At 37.1% G+C, this 27,277-nt stretch overlaps 1 protein-coding gene across 3 annotated transcripts in view; it reads right to left on the reverse strand.

Annotated features, from left to right (window-relative positions):
• Positions 1 to 27,277, reverse strand: part of tbc1d22a (TBC1 domain family, member 22a) — a 226,246-nt gene that overhangs the window by 185,588 nt on the left and 13,381 nt on the right. For all 3 annotated transcript variants that reach the window (XM_067428083.1, XM_067428084.1, XM_067428085.1), the window contains exons 4-5: positions 24,108 to 24,287; positions 442 to 512 (exon numbers count right to left, since the gene is read on the reverse strand). In XM_067428083.1, coding sequence (XP_067284184.1) covers positions 442 to 512; positions 24,108 to 24,287 — 251 coding nt within the window. The remainder of the gene's footprint in view (positions 1 to 441; positions 513 to 24,107; positions 24,288 to 27,277) is intronic.

Genomic DNA, 27,277 nt, shown 5'->3' on the forward strand with positions numbered 1-27,277 from the left:
GGCTTTAATGACAGCAGGCCCTTCAGCTGGCATGAACAAAGCAGCATGATTCGTGCTATCCCGTTATGATTTGAGAACGTTTGTTCCAAAGAGCTTTTTGTGTGATTCAAAAGAAGCAAGTACATATGTATAGGATTCAGCTCAGGTGGTCTAAAAGTCCGCCTAATAGACATAGGTTTTTCTCAATCGCAGATTCAGGTTTTGCTCAACCACTGAAACGTTTAATGCACCATTAGTTCTCAGTCGACTGGACCTCTGAGCTTCCAGGCGGAAGTCATCCTAGAAGTCATTAGCAGGAAGCCTAATTACTTATAAATGTGTATTTATGTAGAATGCATTATGTATTCTTTGATTCATCTTGTAATGGATGTGTGCTGTGGTTCTCTAATGAGTTTGACCATTTGAAGCAGAACTTCACTGCGCTGAGATTGTTCTACTTACTGAGAGCAGCTTCCATGTGATCGGGCGCACCTGCCGCGGAATTCCAGACCAGCTCAACTTCCGAAGCTCCTCTGCGGAAAGAAAAGATTTTTATTAGACAGAAATTCACAACTCAAAATAGTAGTATGAGTTTATCCCTTGTGAATAGACTGAATTATTAATAAGCAGACCTATCAAGATTTTATCAAGGCCTTGATTTTTACATTCCTGCAGTTTTCCTCAAATAACTGCAGCGATATTTGAGGCCTTTTTGTTATGTTTTGCAGTAAAAACCCACCAATAACCATTATATATTTTATGCTGTTAGTATAAGTGACAGGATTTTTTGGGGGGGCGTAATTACTGAAATCAATTGTGGTTCAGCGGGGGGTTTGAGCCATGAATAGTGCACAATAACAACATGAAAAATAGGGTCACTTTTTTATTTCACATTGAAAAAGCAAACAGATTTTGAGAACAATAGTACATTACCAGCAATCAAACAGAGAACCATAGTGTAAAGCAGAGGTGTCCAATCCTGCTCCTGGAGGGCCACTGTCCTGCAGAGTTTAGCTCCAACCCCAATGAAACACAACTGAATCAGCTAATCAATGTCTTACTAGGCATGCTAGAAACTTCCAACAGGCATGTTGAGGCGAGCTAGAGCTAAACTCTGCAGGACAGTGGCCCTTTAGGACTGAGTTTGGACACCCCTGGTGTAAAGGATTGAGGGCAATATTTGACAGGAAAAAAACAGCATGAGTTATGTTCAAAAAGTAATAGCACTCACAGTATACTCCAAAAATAAACCGTATATTATTGCAGCACAATTCTGGATAAATTGAAAATCAATTTTCCTTTGGTTTAAAAGAGAGATCACGATTCGCCCGCGATTCTAAACAAACAACTAAACAAAATAACATGTAATTTACTAGAATTTCTGACCAACTTAATTGTTGCAGTCTATTAAAAAAGTAGATTATTATTATTATTATTTTGAATGAATGAATGATTCAATGACTTTGTTCATAAATACTTCACTTTTTCAATGAAATAGTGTTTTTGAACAAATCTCGAGTGAATGATTCAATGGCAATTTCTACCACCTACTGGTTTAAAAATATATTTGATAGAAGCAGGCGCTGCATATTATTATTGCGCCTGCTGCCCCCATGGCATGGCAGCAAAGTTCCTTGATTATTACACAGGCATGAGAGTATAATTGCTAGCCATACTGGCCTAGAAAAACACAACTTTTAATTTTCCGTTGGTCTTAGTAACTACAGTGTAACTACAATGTAACTACAGAAGAGTCAAGTTTTAAACAGGAAAAATATCAAAACTAAAATTAATTTACAAACAATTATATTTTTGTTGAGTGAGATGCTAATAGTCTAATCAGATTAAATCGGATGATCTATCCGATCGGAACCCGAATATCGGCTGAATGGATTCGCAAACTGTTAAACTCAACTGTTTAACTCTAGGGGGTTTGAAAAATTAGAGTGTTCCTTTAGTGTTTCTTTGCTGTCGATTGGCAACTTGAAGTTTCTGCTTCCTCCACAGATTTTCTATAGGATTAAGGTCTGGAGACTGGCTAGGCCACTCCATAACCTTAATGTGCTTCTTCCTGAGTTACTCCTTTGTTGCCTTGGCAGTCATTGACACGCTAGAAGACCCATCCACAACTCATCATCAGTGTTCTGGCTGAGGAATGGTCCAAGATTTTACAGTACATAGCCCCATCCATCAGCCCACTCAATGCGGTGAAGTATTCCTGTACCTTTAGTAGAATAACAGACCCAAAGCATAAGTTTCAACCTCTGTGCTTGACTGTAAGGATGATGTTCTTGGGCTCATAGTCAGCACTTCTCTCCCTCCAAACACGCCGAGTTGAGTTGATGCCAAACAGCTCAATTTTGGTCTCATCTGACCACAGAACTTTCTCCCAAGCCTTCTCTGAATCATTTAGATGTTCATTGGCAAACTCCAGATAGGCCAGTATATGTGCCTTCTTGAGCTTAGGGACATTGCGGGCGCTGCAGGATTTCAATCCATTGCGGCGTAGCGTGTAACCAATGGTTTTCTTGGTGACTCTGCTTCTTGTTGATGGATTTATAGCCCATTCCAGCCTTATGCAGGATTACAATATTTTCCCTGAGAGCCTATGACAGCTCTTTGGTTTTGTCTATGGTGGCGGTTGGAATGGAAGATACAGATTATATGGACAGGTATATTGTATACACATAGTTGACATTAGGAGTACTTTCTTAAATTGACAAAACAAATCTGTGTTTTAAATGGGCACATAACCATCATAGAAGGCAGAATTCTTGCTGGTTGGTAGGGGATTAAACACGTATTTTACTCTATTAAACACCAATCACTTTATAACCTTTTAAAAACCTTATATATTTTTTTTTTTTTTTCATTGATATCTCCATCCAATAAAATAAACCTACCATAAAACAATGTTAGTCCCTTCATTTCAATGTAAGTGGGCGAACTTACAGAATTAGGTAATTCTAGGTAATCCCCCACAGTAACTTCTCAAACACTAGTACACTACATTGTTACATTTACAAATTGAAATCGGACCTCTTAGGGCCTATGCATATGGGGGGAGAAAAATAATTGCTGAGTAAATAGTTTGTAAAACCATTCTTACATAAATTGTCAGACAGAACTGGCAATTTATGCAAAAATACTTTTACAAATGACGCTGGCTGAAAGTTGTTCTGCTCATTTTTCTTGAATGAGGCCCAGCTGTGTATGCTTCAGTGAGTGCCGTCCAGTTATTATTCTGGAAATAAACATAACCATTTTGTATTCAATTCAATTTAATTTTGTACAACAATTCCTTTTCCGATCAAATCAAATTAGCAAAGATGCTAAAAATAATATCTGATTTGACTTCGCAAATAGAAGGATGCGTACAGAAAATTTGCATTCTACAGTGTGCACATACTACAAAAAAGTATAATAACATTGTAGTATTCAATTCAAACTTATGTTCATATGTTCTAAATGTGGCTAATGTCACCAAGGCATCTCCAAGGAGGCATCAACATTTTTCAACATATAATGATTTGAGACGCACTAATCTTGCATATTTAATAGGATAGCCTGCAAAACAGGATTCAGCATATTATATATGAATTATATAGCACACCATACTTTCAATAAGCACTGCATAAGTGACCATTTGTGAAACCAAAAGTGCTAACGTGAATAAATCTCAGTGAGTCAAATTGGACTTTTAAAATGGACAAAGAGTCCCAGCAGAGCCTTAAAGAGTGAAAAAGAACTTTAATACCAAATATTTCTCATTTCACATCTGTATTGCATATTTCAAGGGTTGATGGCAGCGGTCATAATGTGTTGAATGTGGATTAGTCATTTCTCAGAGCCTTGACAATAGGCTGCAGTGTAATGTGCATGCATTTTATTTGACATCAAAGATAAATCTAAATTTTAAATCAGAGGTTGGTTTAAAAATTCATACAATTGACGAAATGTGCCATGAATACAACAAGAGCCTTCTGGGGAAAGCATTTTTATTTTCTTAAAAAAAAAAAAAAAAAAAAAGAAGAACCCTTCTGATATCAGAGCTGGAGGTTTCTTGTGCAGTTTCTTTGTCAGGGCAAAATGAAGACTGAAGAGTATGAATAATGAATAGTGTTTGTTATGACTGCAATGCAAATATGAGTGACTGTAAAACATAAACATGGACTTCTTATTCATACATCATAATTGGTGGCATTTTTTTTTTTTTTTTTTTTTGTCAGCTCTTACATGAAGTGTTGACCCAAATTATACTTTGAATTGCATTACTGGGACCAACCAAAAAAATAAATAATAATAAATCACAATGTAAATTTGGGTTGTTAAAATATATCCTGAAGTATAAAGTATATTAATATTATTGATTGCACAACAGTCTCTGTTTGTATCACACTGGATTTGTCCGTGTCCCTGTGTCTTTCTGTGAAAATCTAGATTACTTATAACTTGAAATACATCTATGATCCAGAACATTGGATGGATGGATGGATGGATGGATGGATGGATGGATGGATGGATGGATGGATGGATGGATGGATGGATGGATGGATGGATGGATGGATGGATGGATGGATGGATGGATGGATGGATGGATGGATGGATGGATGGATGGATGGATGGATGGATGGATGGATGGATGGATGGATGGATGGATGGATGGATGGATGGTAAATAACTGTGGATGAATGGATTGATAAATAACTGTGAATGGATAAATAATTGTGGATGATGGATAGATATTGTTGGCTGAATGGATTGATAAATAACTGTGGATGGACGTATATGTAACGGTTCTGTTTTCCAGTCACTTTTGCAAAAGAGCAGCCTGAAGACTCTTCAAAACCTCTTTTTTTTATATATTAAAAAAAAAGAGAGAGAAAAAGAAGTCTCACAGGCTTGGAAAAACATGAAGGTGAGCAAATCATGTTTTTTTGCTCGAATTATCACTGAACTGATATAGGGTCAGTCATGCAGTAACCCAGGTAATTCCAAAGTCTTCATTAAGATATACATCATTATAAAAGACACCCTTTTCAGTATAATGAATGCATTTCTGCCCATCTTCTTGGTGCTTGTGCAATACCAGTGCGGCTAAAGCGTAAGGACACGGGGCATGGGTGTGTGTTCTCTCCAGGCAGGTATGCTGGTGTAGTATATGAGGACGGTAGGTTGTCCTGACACATTGAAGGCTAGCTTTAATACGCGTGCTGCTTTATGCAGGAACTTTATAGGGAAAGCGCTCAATTCATTAAACACAGAGCCACTCAAGGGTGTCTCCTCGGCTCGCACCTTTGAACCCTCATTTGCGCTGTCAGCCGCAGAAATTAGTCGATGAATCTTGTGCCCTGGCACTTAATTAAACTATCTGTTATATTTCCTCCACGTGGCATTAATCTCACAACGGGGGGGAAAGGAAGAGAGAGGAATTAGGCATTCACTATTTCATCAGCTCATTGTTGCTGTCTTTGTCCCTCTGGAGACGGTGACCTCAAAGGAGGTTGTGATCGTCAGGACAGTTGCTCCTGAAGTGTCTATGGCTTCCAGCTAAATGAGATTCACGGACCCTGTATATTTAACCCCGTAATCAAAAGGGGGAAGGGCATGATCAAATCTGTTTCTTAAATAAAACTAAGATCATTTGCATTAGTCAAGCAAGCACAGTTTTTCCAAAGTGCATGTAATCCTAAAGACTCAAAGATGCAAACAAAAAAGAATAAATGTATTTATATAACTAATAATATAATATAATATAATATAATATAATATAATATAATATAATATAATATAATATAATATAATATAATATAATATAATATAATATAATATAATATAATATAATATAATATGTACAGTGTTTGTGTCATGGTCTCTAAAATTAAATAATAATATTAATATTAATATTAATAATAATAATAATAATAATAATAATAATAATAATAATAATAATAATAATAATAATAATAATAATAGTTGTTATTATTAGTAGTAGTTGTAGTAGTAGTAGTAGTAGTAGTAGTAGTAGTAGTAGTAGTAGTAGTAGTAGTAGTAGTAGTAGTATTGCTGTTGCAGGAATAGAATGAATCTACCACTTACAGTAAGTAAATAGTGAAGAAGTAAAAAAAAAATGAATGGATGGATGGATGGATGGATGGATGGATGGATGGATGGATGGATGGATGGATGGATGGATGGATGGATGGATGGATGGATGGATGGATGGATGGATGGATGGATGGATGGATGGATGGATGGATGGATGGATGGATGGATGATTTACACACACACTCATACACACACATATGTATGTATAGGTATATGTATATATGTATATACTTGAAATGTTTCTGTGAGAATGCATCCCCATTTTGTTTTGACCACAGGTGTGTGTGTCTGTGTGTATTTGCTTACAGTACTGTTCCTGCCAAACCACTCTAAGGCAGTCGTTTCATTTCATTTTCTTTATCCAATTTGTGTGTGTGAGGGCTGTTTATTTCTGTGTCAATATGGTTTCCACAACCCATCTTTCTTTGTTAACTAAAAACAAAATAGAAAGCCAAAGAAGCAATAGAGATCTATTCTCAAAACACTAAATGATTATTTGGAGTCATTTGGATTTCTTGACAGATGAGTTTCTTCTTGTTATTGTGGTTTAAGTTTTGCTAACACAACAAGCAAAGTTCATATTGTAATCATATTCGACATCAATGAGCCTTTACGGCAGTATTAAACCCCTCCATATCATACATTATGAGATATTCATACAGAAAATGAGGTGGGTGAGAGCAAATAAACAGACATATTTCACTTTTTTTTTTTTTTTTTTTTACAACAAAAAACAAACTGCACTGAGTGTTTCAATAGAGTGTCGCATCTCATTACCAAGAATGCATGCCATTTCCATAAATCTATTATTCCTTTAACCCATAGTTGGCAATACTCCACAAATAAAGAATCAAAAAATACAAATAAATAAGTAAAATAAATCCATAAATACATACATATAATAGGGCTGGGTATTGACACAAATTTCACAATTTGATTTGATTACGAATTCACAAGCTTGTAATTTGATTTGATTTCGATTAGTATCAAGTCTAGTCAAGTCAACTCAAGTCAACTTTATTTATATAGTCAAGTCAACTCTTTTTACAATTCCAATTGTTTCAAAGCAGCTTCACAGTGTTAAAAGGAAAATAATCATTTGATTCGGCTGTACAGTCTCTCTGGAGAAAACAGTGGTGTCATCCAGCTAATTTAAATAATCACATTGTGTCAATGCGAGCAGATCAGTAATTTAGGTAATATAGTTCATTTAATTAAATTGGCAATTTAGTTGAATTTTTAGTCGATTATTATATCAATAATTTTGGATATATATTAGGTACAATACATGGCATTTTTTCTCAAGGATAACAAATATCCTAACTAATGCTCTAAACAATGGGACTCAGTTGTAGCCTACTAAAATATTGAAGGTAAAATTGACGTTTGTTGTCTACAAACACTTAAATTTCACTTAATAATATTAAAGTTATATGAAACAAACATTTAAATTGTGGCTGTCATAACTTGCCAGACGTATTCAAAAAAGCATTACAAATGAAACATAAAAAAATATGAAATGAAAACATATATTTAACAACATGCTACTGTCTGGAGTTATTTTTTATAGCTGAATAATGAGTTTATGGAATAATGAGTTTATGTGACGATACAAGCCATTTTATTGGCATCTTTCTACATTCGAAACACTGATTGAGCGATTCCATGTGACGATATGGATTTCAGTAAGTTGTACTCCATCTTTACACACTTCAGGTTGGTCATTTATGTTCAATTCACGCTAAAACTGGTATTAAGGCAGAAGAGAAGATCAGTTCATATTCTCTTGAATTACTCCAGAGTAATATACATTATTGCAATTTATTGGATGGGAGGCACGCTATAATGTCCCGTTCGTTTATCAACTGAAAACAGGATGAAATGATCAGGATCTTGGGATTTAAGAATCAAAATCGGTTCATGAAAATGATAATCAATTAAAATCAAGAAAACTTTTTTTTTTTTTAAACTAGCGCTAATACATAGGTCATTAAATAAATGAACGTTCACAACAACAACAAAGAGAACCTCAATAAAAAAAAACCTTCATGCCCGTATGACTTTCTTTCATCGAAGACTTGGTTTATTTATTTATTTATTTATTTATTTATTTATTTATTTATTTATTTATTTATTTATTTATTTATTTATTTATATTTTATTTTATTACTTTTTTTTGGGGGGGGGGGGTATTTAAGCTTCTCTTGTTAATAGAATGACAGTTAATGGATCATGAAAGTATCATAAAAGTAGTCCGCATGACTATTATGTGTATTTCAAATCTCAGGGGTTTGGAGCAACATGACTGAGCAAAATGATGACAGAATATGAATTATTTTAAAATGTTCATACTGCAGTACAAGTGAATGAATATTACACTACCACAGCCCATTATAAAGAATATCAAGTCTCCAGAATACATTATAGATTATAATGCCTTCCCAAACCTATATATCTTCGTCTAGTGGTCTATTGTGTGCTTCAAACACTGCTGCAGACTGAATCAAACACAAGAACTCTGAATAGACTAACACAGGCACAGTATGTGCTCTGTAATCCGTCAAAGCAGCACTACAGCTAAAAAGAAAACGTATGCATACCACTTCATACAGAGCTTCAAAGGTTCATCTGAGAGTTTATTTAAAAGACACCAAAGGAAATAGCAAGAGAGACAGACAGACACACTTCATTGGCCATGAAACACAAAGGAGGGCTCTCAGTCAAACACACAGTAGTGCTATCATCAGGAGTAAAAAAAAGAAGCTGTTTCCACCGTAGGATAGGGTGACCAAATGTACTGTTTTCCCAGGGCACAGACATTTTGGTTATAGATAGTATCTTGTAATACAACAATTGTATCTCAATACAGAGGGAGCATACTTTAAATGTATTGTGAAGCACACTGTAAAGCTGCTTTAAAACAAAGGTCATTGTAAAAAGAGTTATATAAAATAAAGTTGACTTGACGTGACTAGACTTGATAATGAATCGAATTGCAAGCTTGTACAGTGTGGGTACTTAGCGCTAGATAAAGTGGGTATTTAGATCCCCTTAAATTTTTCACCATGTGACCATATGATATCCCAATTTTTCTTTTTAAATAAATCGGCAAAAATGTCAATAATTATTCTGTGTTTTTCTGTCAATATGGGGTGCTGTGTGTTACACACTATACTGTCCATGTCCAGAAAGGAAATAAAAACATCATCAAAGTAGTTCATGTGTGACATCAGTTGGTTAATTAGAATCTCTTGAAGCATCAAAAATGCATTTTGGTCCAAAAATAACAAAAACTACGACTTAATTCAGCATTGTCTTCTCTTCCGGGTTTATTTTCAATCCTCAAATAAAGATTTGAACGGTTATGAATCAGCGTATTGATTCATGATTCGTATCGAGTGTCAAACTGCTGAAATCATGTGACATTGGCGACCCGAATGCTGATATTTTGCGCTGATGTAGTTGGTGCCTCAGTGGCAACTTCACTTAGCCTGACAAGCCAGACCCACATCAAGATGTTTGGTCTGGAAACTCACCATTGACAGGGCTCAATCCGAGGGGCGGGATAAACGGTTGTCTTTCAAACTCCCTCTGCACGCGATAGGATAGCACTAAAACCAACCAGAGCAACGAAGGTGAAGCAGAGCTAGTTGACAGATTAAACATTCGCCGTATCCGGTCGGCAAAACTCCGAACACATCTTCCCTTTTTAAGAATGACTTCAGTGCCGTTCTTAGTTCTTTTCTCAGAGAAAAGCTTAACTCCAAGTCTTCCAGAGTCACGGTCAAAGCTGATTCGAAAGACCGTCGTTCGCCAGTTTCTGTGTTTACTAGAAGCACGCAAACGCAACTCGGCTGTCGTCATTATGGCGCCGCTCACCGACTCTTTACACAATGTGATTGGCCGGGCAAGAGTTTGGCGAAAACAGCTCAGAAGGGTATTGAGAGTTGCTAGACGACACTTGCGGGCATATTAAATTTGCCGCCGCTAGGGTGCGTCTAGATTTCTAGGCTAAACTTCACTCAGAGAAACTGTCAATCTCAGCTGTCAATCATGAAGCCACACCCCCCATTTTAATACATCAAATAACTAACTAAAATAAAACTGAAAAAAATAACAGCAAACGGTATGGGGAAAAAAGCTCCTGGGACAAATTGTTTTGGATAATTTCGGTGGAAACAGGGATAAAGAAACATTTGAGTGTCAGAACCCAGTATTCATATTAGGCTATTAGATAAATAAGAAAATAAGCTTTATGTGACACAATAGAAGCATACAAGAGCACTGATTATGATTTTAATAGCATTATTCTCATTTATTAATTTGACAGATACTTTTACCCAAAGCAACTTGCAATGCATTCAAATTATTCATTATGATGAATGGGAGGGGACATGTTCGGTTCACTTAAGCTCCGTTTCCACCAAAATTACCCAGAAAAATTTGTCCAAGGAACTTTTTCCCAGGAACTCTTTTTTGTTCCCCCAGACATGTTGCTGCTATGTTTTGATCGCAGTCTAAAGTACCGTGGAGATTTACATTTAATAATTTAGCAGACGCTTTTATCCAAAGCAACTTACAAAAAAGGGGAGAGCAATAGAAGCAATGAAACAAACAAGGCCAACAACCTGTAAGAGCTGTAAGAAGTCTCCATTATTAGCACAGTACACAAGTTTTTTTTTTTTTTTTTATAGCCATCTCCAATAGCCACCAACAACAAAAACTCACGTACGCAAAATACAGAACACTGGATTTTGATAGCCATGACAACAGATTAGTCCGATGACGTATGGACAGGACGCAAATTTGTCCTCCGCAAATAAACTTAAAGCCTGAATCTCGTTGTCAGTGGGATTTGGCAATTTTTTAAACTCATCAACATTGTTGATTCGAATAGCAGACGACTCAATGCATGCACTGCAAAAGACTTGAAATAAAATGCTGCCTGAACTCAACCAATCAGCATGTTCAGCGCCCAAGTACCGCCCCTGAAAGTTCCTGAAGTTTGAAAAAGTACTACCTAGCAAGCACGGACATTTTGAGGGAGACATTTTTACCCAGAACTTTATTTAGAAATGGTTGAAACACACAGAGTACCGCCACAAAATTCCTAGTTCCTGGGGAAAGTTCCTGCGTTGGAAACTCAGCTTTAGTTTGTGGGCACGACATATTAAGTTGTGGGAACGTGATATTATAGCCACGTTCCCACCGCAGGAACTTTACCCAGGAACCAGGAACTTTGGGGTGGTACTCGGTGTGTTTACACCGCAGGAACCAGGGTCTAAACGAAGTTCCCGGTAAATATTTCCCCCTCCAAACGGCCCTGCTCGCGAGGTAGTACTTTTTCAAAGTTCAGGAACTTTCGAGGGCGGGACTTGGGCGCTGAACATGCTGATTGGTTGAGCTCACGCAGCATTTTATTTCAACCAGCATTTTTAAAAGTCTTTTGTGAGGTTCGTTCTGCGTTCAGTAAATATCACTCTTGCTCTCTGTCTGATGGCGCGCGTTCGTCTCAGCCATCTCACGTTCAATGTCCGTAATAGCTGATAATAATATACATTGTCATTTTAAATCTAGCTTTACAAGCTTTCTGAATATGCTACTGCTCTTTTCTGTCGTTGTTAATTACCTCTTTAGTAAACCTATACATAACCAGCAAAAGCAGCCCAGCTTGAATCTCTTCCATACTCGTTATTCATTTTATTACAGTCTATTTTTCACAATGTAAACGACCTGACCGATTACTTTTAAGTGTGCGTCCTTACATGACGTGACAGCGCACGCCGCGCTCATGTTGACAAGAGAGGAAAGTTCATTTTTCTGAGGGGTAAACTTTTTATTTCGTAAGCTATGAAGATAATGTTGGAATAATGACACAGCGTTTATTGCCCCGGGCAGTTTTTACTTTAACTGCGCCTGACAGAAGATTTTTTTTTTTTTTTTCTGAGATGATTATTACACTTTACAACTGATAAATAGCTTATATAATACTGTATTAGTCCTGGTGGCCGTTAAGAGTTTCTATGGCTACAGTTGGCTACACATTCCAGCTGGTGGAGAAAACAGCGTTGACATTTTTGATGCGGCAGACAAACTGCATGTGACAAAATGATTGCGATTGAAAGTCATCAAATGTAAACACCAGATCGGTTTAGATAATGTTCAGTAAACAGTCCACTAAATCTTTCAATCGGTACAAATGGTACATGATTACTGTCCGTCACTGACTTGGAGGAGCAGTCGCGCGCAGTCCTAAATCACCGGACTAATTTGCCTAATCTTCACGGAACTTTAGATCGCGGTGGAAACGCAGACTGTTGCAGGTCTGGGGGGAGAAAAGTTCCTGTAAAAAAGTTCCTGGTACAAATTGTTCCTGGTAATTTTGGTGGAAACGGGGCTAATGCAATTTTGTCAAAGTAACATCATCATTATGTTGTGACCACAAAATGTGAAGTAATGGCCTTGAGATCCCATTTTCCTACATCACCTATAGTCCTGAAAAAATGGTATGCTCGTAACCATGAAATGTCTTTATTCTGAGCTGTAAAAGTTTAGTTTGGTACTAAAACTTGTAAGGTAGATTCATGAATGACAGTGGGAAGTCATATAAAGGACACTGCAGCACGTGACTCAACCATAAAATAATGCAGCTCTTGTAAAGAGATACTTCACTGTATTAACGCAGGCTGCTGAGGATGATATGTAGTTCAGGTGTCTGGGGAGAGCGTACAGTATACTTCCTCTGGGGTCTTAGAATAACTGCACTGTTGTATTTCATTGATTGCATTATGAATTTTCTTTCTCTTTCATATGAATTGCGTCATGAGCCAGGTATACCCAAGGCCAGGTGACACATTTCTGGACAGAAATAAAGTTTGTAAAAAAGTGCAAACTTTGCCTTCGGTGCAGATTTCAGGTGTCTGATGAACAAGTTCAGATATCTCTGAAATAACTAAAGTTGGGTGTAAGAGATTTTAACAAAGTGGTTCTCAACCAGTAGAGACCTAAAAATCTCTGTTTCTAATAAAACCATGTTCTAATAAAACCCTGCAAATATTAATAATCCAATATAACTCAAATGCAATTGCATTTAATTACAATAACAAAGAAAAAACAGGTCACAGGTCTGTTCGAAGCGCTACATAAACAAAGCCCATTTACCATTTATCAGTCTAGGTAGCACGAAGAGCGAACAATATTGTTAATTTACTACCGACATTGCTCTAATACAAAACATGTGAAGCTACACTTTAATAACTATCAAGTTAAAGCCCAATCCCAAATCTATATTATAACTCTTTGCCTAACCCATAGACCATACAAAATATGGACAACGTGACTCAATCCGTTTCCGCTGACTAGAGTTGAAGCTTTCAGACGGCTAGCACGGCGCTGACATCTTGGGACCGGAGTATGCGCAGTAGTGATTTCGGGATCAGAGTCTGCGCAGTAGAGAGCCGGACGTAGAACAGGAAGTGCAGCTCGCCTACACTCTCACAGATACAGAAAAATTAATTATGTTGTTGTGAAATAAACAGTTATGGAAATGTAGAAATTAAAGCTAAAAGCGTCAATCTGCTCCCGAAAAATGTCCGTTAGTGCCTTAGTGACAACTTTACATTTAGAGAAGACGTCGATCTCAGCTGTCAATCATGACATCAAATAATAAAGAACACAAGACTGTTGAAGCCGCTTTTCCAACTAGCCAAACTTATCCAAGACAGCCGGTGCGGATATGGTTTTGTTTTCAACTGTGGTGCTGTGATAAAGGAGCTCTTTGCAATGTAATACAAAGGAGCAGGTTGTTACCTTGGAGACGCAAGAGTTTACAGACGATATGTGATATAAATATCGACTGCGCTACCAATTTTTATTTTATTTTTTAACTGTATAATTAATTTATTAATTATTAGTTATAACACCACTCAAATGGTTGTCTATGAAGAAACTGGCATCCAGACAACACATACGTGATCAATCCTGAGTGGCAACATCACTACACGCATTCTAGCAGCACGGTACTCTGTGTTTTCCAGGGAAATTCATCATACCTCTTCGCTCGTAGTGTGGTCTGGAAAAAATATTTGTTTAAAAGGCTATCTGGCCCTTCCCCTAACCACTTCAGCCAAAAGAGAAAGGAGAAACCCCTACCCCTGCATGTGAACGTGCAAAACAAAGGGGTAGGGGAAAGGGAAGAGTTAAGGGGTAGAAATGGGATTGGGCCAAAGTCTGATAATAATTACAGGAAACTCAAGTTACCTTAAAAAGTGATTGAAATTCAATATGGGAGACCAAATGCTAACTTTAAATGCACTGAGATGAATAAGTAAGTCTCAGAAGCTACAAACTGGTGCTTCGTTCACTTCTGGGATTTGGCTTAGCACAGTTAATTGTGTCTCGAGTGCTGCCTGTGAAGATTTGAGTGTTCACCAAGGTTATCTGAACAACTGTCTGAAGTACTTCATGACTCTAGATCAGATCCAGGTGACCTTGTTCAGCTGTAGACTGCTTAAACAGAGACCTTGATGTGAGCAATATCTTTGAGCAATATTCTCGATTTCTCAAGTCTCTGAAAGAAAAATATATTTTCTGATGAAAAGATACTGCCACAGAGCATAATTACAAGTAAAAAATAATACATGAAAGTCAACACAGGCTGCAAAATTTTGACATTGCAATAAAGCACTAGGGAAACAGCACTAAACAAGAATGAAATACAAAAATGGGGACAAAACGCTTTAAAATAAAGGTATTGCCCTAAATAAAATGTCAATCACCTATCTCAGGAGATCACTAAATAATGTATGAGCTAGGGCTGTGCAATGTATCGAAATTTTTGAAACATCGCAAATGTACATATCACAATAAGTTACTTACACAGAATGCAATGGTTACTTATGGGACTTGCTTGACGTAAAAAAATAATAATAATAATAAAAAATAAAGAGTTAAACGCAATAATTTGCGAAAAACAATAAATTGCAGTCTCGCGCTGTCTGACACACACACACACACACACACACACAACCTTGACCGATTTGTGACACAAATGTTTGCTAAAACACTGCTGGTCACTTTTAGAAGTTGTAGCGATGCTTTTTTTTTTCCCAGAAAGAATGTGAAACACAAATGGTTTCATTCTCAGTTTTTATTTTTTTAATTATAATCTAAATAGATTTTACACACTAATAGCAATATTGTACGCATATTGAATATTGCATTATTTAACAAGATATTGCATATCGCATTTTTTCTTCAATATGGCACAGCCCTTACTATTTTAAATTCATTTTATATTCGTTTAATTTGTGATTTTCTGTACTTGGAAGCATGTAACCAAACTTTGGGACATCCTTAGATATCCTGAAGTTTGATACAAGTTTAAACAGGACTGCTTACAGACCCTGTCTATCATGCTAGTGTAATGCCATTCCCTCTAGACCATTTTCCTGGTTGTATTCGAATCGGCAGTTAGAAATTTGAAGTGACGTAAGCTGTTACTTAGGCCTTGCCTTGCCTTGCTGGATGTTGTGTGGGACTTTCATTTTGACGGTGCAGCAGATTTTTATTTTGACAGTGCTGAGAAAGGCTTAGCCTGATGCTGTGTTCAGGCAGGCAACCCATGTTTTTCCAACCTTCTACCCGTGGAAGTGCACTGGAACGGCAGTCAAACCCGTGAATTACCACTCGTGAACTCGCACTAGATCGATGTACTCTTGGGGTGCTTTCACACATGGTTCGATGGCCTGGACCGAACCAGAGTTCGATTGCTCCCCCCTCCCCTGCCCCCGCTGGACTGTGTTCATATTATATTATTTGGTTCCGAACCTGGGTTCGTTTGCATCATCAAAGCAGCAGCTGTTTACCCGGTTACTTAGTAACGACATAGCGTAGCGAAATGCATAGCGTTGCTCTCCCGTCACTTTAATATTTTTGTTTTTGAACCGTTGGTTTTGTTCCCAAAGCTTCAGTACGTAATGGCACTTGCGCTATCTGCCGTGAATACTCTGCAAATGCTCTAAAGAACGCCGCAACGTCACTTTCCACAATTTAGTAGGTTTTCATTCACATCAGCAACGAACCGTACCAGAGTTCACATGAACCGAACCCTAGACCACATCTGAATCGCGATGCATCGAAGAAACAATTAATTCCGACACCCCTAAAAGTCGCCATGCTTTGTTTTACATCCAGCTACCTCAATTCCTTGCACTCAAGCAGTTTGGCGTGACTTTGTCTGAAACGCTACAAAGTCACCAGTCATGGTTTGAAGTCTTAAAGGTATAGTTCACTTTAAAATGAAAATTCTGTCATCCTTAACTCACCCTCAAGTTGTTTCAAACATGTATGAATTTCTTTCTTCAGCTGAACACAAGAGAAGATATTTTGAAGAATGTCAGTAACCAAACAGTTAACTGGAGCCATGGACTTCCATGGTAGGAAAAAAAAAATATGGAAGTCAATGGCTCCAGTTAACTGTTTGGTTACTGACATTCTTCAAAATATCTTCCCTTGTGTACAGCTGAAGAAAGAAATTCATACAGGTTTAAAACCACTTGAGGGTGAGTAAAGGATGACAGAATTTTCATTTTAAAGTGAACTAGCCCTTTAACTTGGACTCAAAAACCTGCCTTGAACGCAGCATAGGCCCCACACTTTGGCGTCGGCCCATCTTTTGCTGTTTTCCATGTTTGTGGATAAAATATTGTCGATAAATTTTAAAAAATGGTGCCCGTGTTTTGCACTGGTTGTTTCTAGGCTAGACCCTACTCTCAAGTGGAAGCTATTTTAGTTCCCCCAAAAGGCATTCCTAGAATTAAAATTGTTCCCAATTTCTGCAGTGCAAACACACCAAAAAGCAAGTACTTCTGCTATTAGATCTATGAACTATGAAAAGGTTGAACTATGAACTATGAAAAGGTACCTCTGATGCAAAGCCCCTTTTGAGTGGACTTTGCAAAAGTTTTCCATCCTCAAACTGCAACATTACACATAAAGAAAGTTGAACATGTAAAACAGCATAATAGGACCCCCTTAAAACCAAATGAGAATGTGGAAAATAATGAGTCAAGTTGCATTATTTTAGATTCCTGCAGTGATAAAGGTAACTTGCTAAACTATAAACATTGTACCTCATATTTGGCAGACATGAGAAATATTAACATTAGCCTACTGCTTAAAATCTAACATTAGCCTACTGCTTAAAATTAAAATGAATTTGCTTTTAAATTCATTCTCAGTTTACTTCAGCATGCATCACAGATGTAGCAGAGTGGTTTAGTTAATTACAAATACAAAAATCTAAATAATCCCAGAATTTGTGCTGATTATACTATGACGGCATAAAAATACACCAAAACAAAAGAATAATCTATGACTCAAACATTAAAATAAACTTAAATGACAAAAAAGCACTTTAACAGTACTAAGCTTCTACACAAATATTATAAACCACTGTGACTATGTGAGGAACAGAAGTCAAACAGCATATATCGATCGTGATGCGGCAAGTTGAAACATTATGTTTCTGTGGGTTTGTCAATGTTAAGCTTGATAGACACTGTGAACGGTATCAAATGGTAAAGAGAGAGGAACTTGATTTCTTTAATTCTCTATACAAACCGCTTTTAAAATGTAAATGTGCATATTCTCTCTACTTTTTCATGTTTTTGGATTCATTCACAGCACAGGAAAATCTCTCCCAGAATGCTTGCAATGGCTCAATGCCAGTCTCTCAATATTCTGAATTCCTTAAAAGAATTATTGTGCCGCACATGCCACTAAACTAAGCGAATTTGAATTGGACTGCATTTATAGTATTGAGTTTGAGCACTAACAGAAGAATCGGCTGTGTTAAGAGCACCACAGCTCCCCCATCTGAGACACACCGAGAAAAAATGTAGTCAAACGGTAGAGAGAAGGGTTCAATAGAGGTGATGCATCGCCATGGCAACAGTAGACAGCATCAGGGAGTAATTGCTTCCTGTGATTGTAGCAGTCTCTCAGAGAGGTAGAAGCTGACCATCTGATGGCATCCCTCTTAAAAACCCATCCGTCAGATACTCATTAATTTGGACACAGAGATGGCACCAAAAGCTTCAGAAACAAGAGCTTGTAAAGGGAAAAGACGACTTTTTGCTCATTACTGTGTGTTAGAACAGTACATAAACATTTAATTTGTCATATCTATCTACTTTCAAAGACGCTTTGGAACAATGCTCCAATAGATGACATTAAAAGTTTGGACATGTTAGACTAAAATGTTACTTATGATCTTAAACAAATAGCTCTAAAGGGTCAATGAAATGCTTGACATTTATGCTGTAAGCAAAATATAAACTGTGCCTACTGCCTACTGAAAACTATGAAGATGTATCGTACAGCTCCGGGTATTCTTATGATTTTGTCCTCATTGTTGTCTCTACTAGAGGAAGCTCCTAATTGGTTCACGCGGTGTAAATTTCTGCCAAAGTTCACATTTTTCAACTCAAATTGCATCACAGAATGTCTATTTGTGTCTTTGTATTGACTTTAAATGTAAATCACTCACACTTAAGGCTTCATTCGCATTGGTGTCTGGTCAGAATTAAACAATGAAACAAAATTATTTAATTTAAAGTAATAAAAGCATGTTCACAGTTTTATATATTTTTTATTAGTTTAAAATATTGTGATACATAATTTTAATGAACCACTTCAGCTCTGCGCCCCACATTTGGATCCAAATTTGCATATGTCAATTATTCGAAATAAGCTGCAGAGCTGAAGTGGTTAAGTAAATATTTGTGGTTTCAGAGTGAAGTGCATAATTTAGACACTTGTACTTCAAGATGAAGTGTTTCTGGTTGTGTTCACATTTGCCAGGTTTGGTTCGATTAAAACAAACTGTTGTGATTGCTCTGTTAGTGCAGTTAATTTGAAGAAGTGTGAACTCTGCTATCTGAAACATGGTCCGCACACAACAAACAGGCCGAGACAACTGAGGGTGTGTTCACACTTGGCATAAAGGTGACTGGACTTGACTTGATGAGAGTGAAGAGCTGACAGATCAAATGATTGCCGAGGATGTGGTTTCAAAGCGAAATGTAAAAAAAACTATTTTCAGTGAGTTAGTTATTGTAATGTCATTTATGTTTTAAATTAAGAATAATAGGCCAATGAACTTACATTCCAAGCAACCGCCCCTGAAATGGTGATTATTTTTTTATTATTTTAATAATCGCATCTGGCAACATGATACAAGTGAACTGCAGAGCTGGTGCAAATATATCACATTAATATAACCAGATGCTTTCTTAAGTACTGTTTTCTCACCGCTGGCATTTTTCTTGTGTGTTTATTTTGTTATTGAGAGAAGAGACCACAGCACATATTTACATATTCATCTAAACGTTGTTCTCAGCAGCGTGGACGGCGTTATTTTGTTCGTTAACAGCATATTGCTGCAAATGTTTCTTTTTACTTTGAAGAAAATAACAAAAAAAGGACATCGCTCTGACTAGTATCAGGGCCTTGACTCACATTCAGTCTCTTGAACCTTATGTATGCACAAGTGCGAGCATGAGCAATAAGTTGATGCCTGCAGTTCACTTAACAGCCACCGATGTTGTTAATAATAAAAGGTTTATGAATTCTGCAAATAGACCCTTTAATAATAGGTGGGAAAAGTGTGAACACACCCAGAAAAGATGGGTCTTAGTCTGCTTCAAAACAAACTCTTGTGTGGTTCGAAGGAAATATGAATAACACAGACCAAAGACATGTAAACGAACCAAAAACACACTAAAAAGGTAAGATTTCTGAAGCAATGAAGCATAACAGGTTTTTTTTTTTTTTTTTTTGCATCATAGGAGCAACATTGCCAATTAGAGTTTGATATGAGCACAATTTTTTCCACCTCCTTCAGGTAGTGTCGGGTTCAGTACCCATGGTCTGCATGACAGCTTTCACATTAGCACTTTTTCAGGCGTGCCCCATTTCGAATTAAACTGCCAATGTGAAAGCACCCTTAAATCACCTATGTTTTTCATGTGAAAACCACTGCCATAGTCCACACTTTATTTTCATTCAGATGGATCCAAGTTGCTGAATACTTGATTACATAATGTTGATATGCAAATGTCATGGTTGATGGTAATGGTAAAATGCATTTGCGCAGTTTCAATAAATAGTAAAATAAGCCCATTTCAAAAAAGTTTCACCTAAACTTTGTGCTATAAGAAGAAATGAGTCAACAGAGGAAAATAAATGGGGCTCTGTGCTATTTCTCTGGGTTTTTTAGTTATTATGAGTCACTGCCAATAGAGGGCAATCATCAATGCTGTGGATAGATGGATTGATGGATGGATGGGAATTCATTATCATGTTGGAGACCCCAGCTTAATTATAGATTTCATTCATATTTCATTCTGCTGCCACATGTCTGACTCATAATTTCAGATGTCTAATAACGGCAACAGCAGTCAAAGTGATTCAGGGATGCCCTGAGAGCCAGTCAAATGAAACCAGAAATGACACTCCAACATCCAGAGGCCTGTCAACATCGACACGTCCTGATTTCATGGATCTGCAATGCTTAAACCCCAGAGATGTTGCTGAGCAATGATATGAGAGCTATGCAGAGACGGTTGAGATTACAGACTGTTCAAGTGAAAGATATATTTACCCTATTTGAGTTCTTAATGCCTTACTCTATTATTGAGTACAATTTTCTCACATCCATTATCTTTCAATTAATAATTATTTTAAAGGGGTGATGAATTGAGAAATCAACTTTCCATTTAGCTTTTGATATATAAAAGGTCATGGTGATATAAGAATATCCTTTAAATTTCAGAGCTAAAAACGTCCTTGTTCCTTGTTAGTCAAAGAAAAGCTTTTATAGACACCAGCCCCAGAAAATGATTGTGTCCTGAATCCGTACGCCATCGCGCGACAAGTTTCAAGGGCTGGATTTGCAGACACAATGTTGTGCCTTCTATATTGGATCTGACAGGAATGGTGCAACAAATTTATGCGAGTAAAACGTCTTTTTTATATGTAATAGTAGTCCCGGGGCTATGTGTTTTCCAGACGGGCTACCAAAATGGACACACGTCAGCAGAAATCAAGTGCATGTGCGTGCGTGTTTGTTTCACGCTTATATCGACCGACCGATCAAGCTCCTCTGTCTCCTCCCAGTGGTCGTATTGCCATTTGCAGAAATACACTGCTCCCGGTAAGAAACAACCAATCAGAGCCAGGAGGAGTGTCTTAGCAGTGTCAATCAAGTTGTGCCGCAGCTTTGCTTATGACGGACAAACAATCCAAACTGCCATTTCTTCAAGTGGCACCTGCTCATAAAATAAAGATGAAGAAGAAGGTAAAACGGAAAAAGACAGATGACGATGATTAAAAAGACAAAAAGAAAGAATTCGAAGCCCAAAATAAAACAAGGGTAAATATGGGAGCGGCTTTCGAGGTGGAGGTAAATAAACGTTACGTGTCATGAAAGGATTAAAAACTGATGAAGAGTTAGCCACATTTCTGCTTGACGAGTAAGTAATATATCCCTGCTTGATTAATTTCATTTTTTAAGATGTACACAACTGTGTCGAAACTCTAGTCGTATAACAAAGATAAAAAGTAACGCTCTGTGCAAAGCAACTATTGAAACCTACTAATTCACTGGCTTGTCATCTTGCTAAAATAATGTACTAGTAAACCTTATTTAGCATTACATATCAATAGAATAATTTCTTGCATACTGTAATGTAGGGGTGACTCCAAATAGTAATAAATTCGATGCGTCGATATGCGGAGCCATATTCGGCTACCAATCTCACGGTCGAATTTTCACGGTTGTTATGAAATGAGGATCATACCATTTTGGCAATATGGGGGTGCTCAATATAGTAAAGGCGTGGCGTGGAGCTAAGCTTGTGTGCGACCCCTTTAAGGGCCCTTTTATTAGCTTTGCACCATGCCGTGCCTTTAAAATTCAAATACATTCAATGAGTGTACACACACCGGCGGCGGAATTCGGCACTTGTCCGCGGCAACTCAGGAAGTTGTTTAAAATCCTGCCGCACCGCAGAGAGCGTCATTTCAAGGTGTTATATAAATTTTTTATTAGAAATCGTCAATGTACATACTGATTTCACCCTGTGCTACAAGATACACTCATCTGGCAACTTTTCTGTAAGAAGTCAATTCAAAATTGAGCTTGCGCCTATAAAATGTGCATGTCCGGTGTGAGATACCCGCGACGGAGCTTCGCGTCCGGTGTGCGACCACCTTTAGGCACAATCATGTAAACGCACTCAAAGTGTTCTTTTCCTCTCTAGGCAGGTTTTTTTTTTTTTTTAGGTTTATTTAGCAAAATATTCTTTAATAAATTTGTGTGATATTCTGTATTTCGATCGCGGCTTTAACATGTTACGAGAAAACGGTTTACGAATATTTATCCACCACTTTACCTTTTATTTAAACCTAAATAAGAAAGCCATTGTCATTTTGTCTGTCAGTTGGTAGACAATTTTGGTCGCTTTATTAAAAGTTGTTGCTGTGTGCAGTGTGTAAATGAAAATAAAAATAGTTTTACCTTCCTGCTGACTAATGTCATGCCCCTCCCAACCCATTCACACACACATAGATGATTCGACTACCGGTCGACCATAAAAAGATTTGACAATTCTGATTTGAATGTGTAAATCTTTAGTTGGGGACATCCCTACTGTAACGTTAGTAACCGTTATATTATCTTACAAGCTATTTATTACTTTTAGAAATAGTGCAACGTCATTTGTTACATTACATGTATTGCAAAATATATGTTTTGAGGACCAGGTTTGTAGTCAAAGTATGGGCAGGCCATAGTCAATGTATCGTCCGTTTCGTCCGTACCAGTGAATGTCCTCGGTGGCACTGCTTGCTTACTAGCCTGCGTGTTCATGGATCGTTGTGATGGGGGAGGAGCTGTGGAGGGAGGGCTGTAGCGCAGCAGAGAGCAAGGGGGAGTGACCTGTGAGTTGTGCTTGTTCAAAATTTCAGGCTTAGTCAACGTACTCTAAAAACTCCCTACTGCAGCTTTAAAGGTGCACTATGTAGTATTTTTGAGGTAAAATATCCAAAAGTCACCAGGTCAGTGTTATATATTTTGTTCAGTTGAGTACTTACAATGTCCCAAATGCTTCCAACTATTTGTAAATTGTGAGAAAATTGCTATTTTAACCAATGACCCGGGACGTTTCAGGATAGCATTTGAGGGAGTGGCCAGTCAATTGCGTCATGTATGCGTTTCCCTCGGTTTTATTTGGCAGAAGCGCTTTTCTCTTAGCAGTGTGAACAAATGTCACAGCAGCCACCGAGCGAACACACAGAGTAATGTCATAACATAATTTTAAACACACTTAAATGTATCTAATATGATAAAAAGAGCTGCATCACCTCATACCAATGACCGGAAAAGCGGAAATAATGCGTGCGCCCGGCGACTGTGTTTGTGTAACAATCGCTCCAGCAGGCGTGCTCAGCTCCACAACACTCGTTCCTGCTCTGCTTTACACTACAGTAACGTTAATAACCGCATTCATGAACGTGATTTCTGCCCGAGTCCTATTTTCCACCGGCTGTGAGGTGAAGACCACATGTCCCAAGACGCTGCGCTCAAATTTGGCGTCATCAAACTACGCCTTTGTTTTGAATAGGCGCCGTCTAGTGGACGGAAAGTTGCATTGTGCATCTTTAAAGGGGTCTTTTTTTTTTTTTTTTTTTTTATATACTGTTGTCTGAGGTCAAGTTTGCATGGTTTTAACATTAGTCACATTTTTACATTGCTATATATTGTTAAATTCCATTTTAATGACTGGATTGTGTTTTTTGCATCACAGAAATCATAATGTGTGAATATGAACCCTTCTATCTTTGCGAGAACGGTTTCAAATGCTGAATTCGAAAATGTCAGAACACAATTCATGTGTTGCAAAGAGTATTGCATTGCCCAAGCATTCATATAGCCAAGCCATAAAACAGGAACTTACCCAGATCAGTATTAGGCCCGGCCAGAACCTGTCTGAACTTGTCGAGCCTTGATGCCTCTCTCTCGGTCATGGCAGGAGTTCCAGAAGTGTTCTGATCTGCCATGCGGGCCACCAGTGGAATCATTGGCCTGTGCGGGAGTGACTGTTGTCTGTGTAGTGCTGCTTGTTCAACGCCCACTTCTGACACACAAAGACGAAGAGAAAACACAGCTGTAATGAGAATATACAAACCCCTGGCTGCATTCTCACATGCCAAAGCCCATTAAATGTAATTACGGAGGCAATTCATGACACAGTTTGCCCAGAGGTCAGACGAAGCAGTTACCCCAAGATACTCAGCTAGTGGGAATGAAACACTTCGCTGTCAAACTAAATCCATTAGAGAGCTCGGACAGATGAACCTCATTCAAGAGTGCCATCATCATTTGGAGTGGGAATCACTTAGCACCACAGAATTCAATTCATTTAGAATAGATTCTATTTTAATTTCGATTCAGGGAGTCACGATGAGATTACATGCGATTCTTAATGTGTATCTTCAGCAAAAGCACAGGGACCAATCATTTGTGAGCTAAACCTGGCACATCTCATTTTTTGTAAGCAAGCACTCCAACCCAGATGAATATCAGGGAAGCTTGGCTGAGATGATGCACTTACCGTAATTACTGTAGTCCTTACTGTAAATAATGCTGTTTAAATATTAAAAATATTTTTTTAGCAACCCATCAGCTTGCTCACCGATTTTAGGCATTTTTTGTTTGTTTTATGATTTTTATTTGTATTTTTCCTTTAAGATGGAACAATGTGTACCTTTAAGTGTTAAAATCGTAAGGTTAACACATGAAATTGAATTGAACTGACCGGCTCATAAGGAAGTGCTTAGTTGTAAATTAAATAAAAACATTCATGAACAGTTAGTGTTATTTCATGCCAGGAAATGTTTATTTTAATGATTTAATATTTCTTAAGTAATGTAAAGTAAAAAATAAATAAATGAATAAATAAAACTTTTAATGTTTAGTATTTATTTTATTTCAATTTGTGTTTTATCTTTTTTTATCATTATTTTAGATTTGTGCTTGTGTAGTTTTATGTTTATTTCATACAATTATTAATACAAATAGATACCATACAAACCATGCATACACACATTTATAGATTGACATTTTGCATTAATAAAGTTGGGTACTGTGGGTACTGTTTTTACCTCAAAATCTAAAGATGCAATATAAGCTTATAAGCTTATATTATATTTTATATATAAGTTAAATGTCATCTTTACACAAAAATTGTGGCAGTGCTGAGAAAATATCAGCTGAACTAGCAATAATATATATATATATATATATATATATATATATATATATATATATATATATATATATATATATATATATATATACACACACACATTGAGTCAATTAGTGTATTTGCCATTTTAGAAGTGTTGCACATATTTGACAAAACATCTGTGAATAGATTTTACCCTAATGCTTATTAATCATGCTGTCCACACACTGAAACTCACTGTAAAATGTGATCGTATGCTTGTTAGAGGCATTAAATGGATGACTTTGAGAGATCAATCTCGCTTTAAGCGTCATAACATCTTTAATGTTTAAAGATGTTTGTGTAATCCCTACAGAAATTAGACCGTGCGTGACGGCTGCTGACAGTGTCAACACAAGGTACTATTAGAGTGGAGGCAGAACACATCAACAGGAAGTCCATTATCACAGTCATCCATCGCCAGTCTGGCTGGCAAAACAAAGGACAAGCCGAACTGTCTGTCAGTGCAAGAGCTGGTGAAAGAGCACAGTCCATATCTGATATACTCAAAAACTTAAAGCGAAATTTGTTTTGTTCTTCACTCAGGGTTAAGATATATTGAAATTCTAAGGTAGGTGATATACCTGAGTTAAAGGGTTAATTCACCCAAAAATGAAAATGATCCAATAATTTACTCACTCTCAAGCCATCTTAGATGAATAAGATAAGTCTTCTTTCAGGCCAACACAATCAGGAGTTACATTAAAACATATCCTGGCTCTTCCCAGCATAATAATAAGAGTGAATGGTTGGTACCTAATGGCTTGTTTCCACCGAGCGGCACGGTTTAGTACACTCTGTTACGCATTTTTTGCCATCTCCATTGTTAGAATTTGAGAATGGTACCGAATTCCAAACCATACCACTTTTTGACACTCATCCGTTGGGGTACCAAGTCTGGTACTAAAGGGTGGGGCTAGACTCACTGCAGAATGGTTTACAGATAGATCATCACTAGCGCATTTTCGGCTATGTTTTCCGTTGCAGCCTGCAGCCTTGGCTCAAACAAATCTTGTTGTCTTTGTGTTACAACAGCCAAATTTCATCTACTGTATGTCGACCATTCTTGATTACTGTGCTACTGTGCACCACGCCTATCATAAGCTTCAAGATTTTTTGGAGCATTAAAATTCACTCGCATTATAAAGCTTGGAAAACCCAGGATATATTAATATATATATATATATATATATATATATATATATATATATATATATATATATATGTATATGTATATGTATATGTGTATATATATATATATATATATATATATATATATATATATATATATATATATATATATATATATATATATATATATATATATATATATATATAAAGTAGGGGTGAGCTGGGCGTTGCCATCTTGCGAGCGAGTCATCGCGTGTCACTCCCGGATAACAGAAAATGGGCAAAAAGGCGGGATGTGACGCAATGACTATAGACGGCAGATAAATGGCTATCCACCTGTAAACACGCCCTTAATTATGCAGAACTTTAAGGCTTCATATAACGTAAACGAATGGGTTATAAATAAATTCACTCTCCTCACCATTGTATATATATGTATATGTATATGTATATGTATATGTATATGTATATATGTATATGTATATGTATATATATATATATATATATATATATATATATATATATATATATATATATATATATATATATATATATATATATATATATATATATATATATATAAAGTAGGGGTGAGCTGGGCGTTGCCATCTTGCGAGCGAGTCATCGCGTGTCACTCCCGGATAACAGAAAATGGGCAAAAAGGCGGGATGTGACGCAATGACTATAGACGGCAGATAAATGGCTATCCA

Source organism: Pseudorasbora parva, chromosome 20 (genome assembly GCF_024679245.1).
Source record: "Pseudorasbora parva isolate DD20220531a chromosome 20, ASM2467924v1, whole genome shotgun sequence".
NCBI classification, from domain to species: Eukaryota; Metazoa; Chordata; class Actinopteri; order Cypriniformes; family Gobionidae; genus Pseudorasbora; species Pseudorasbora parva.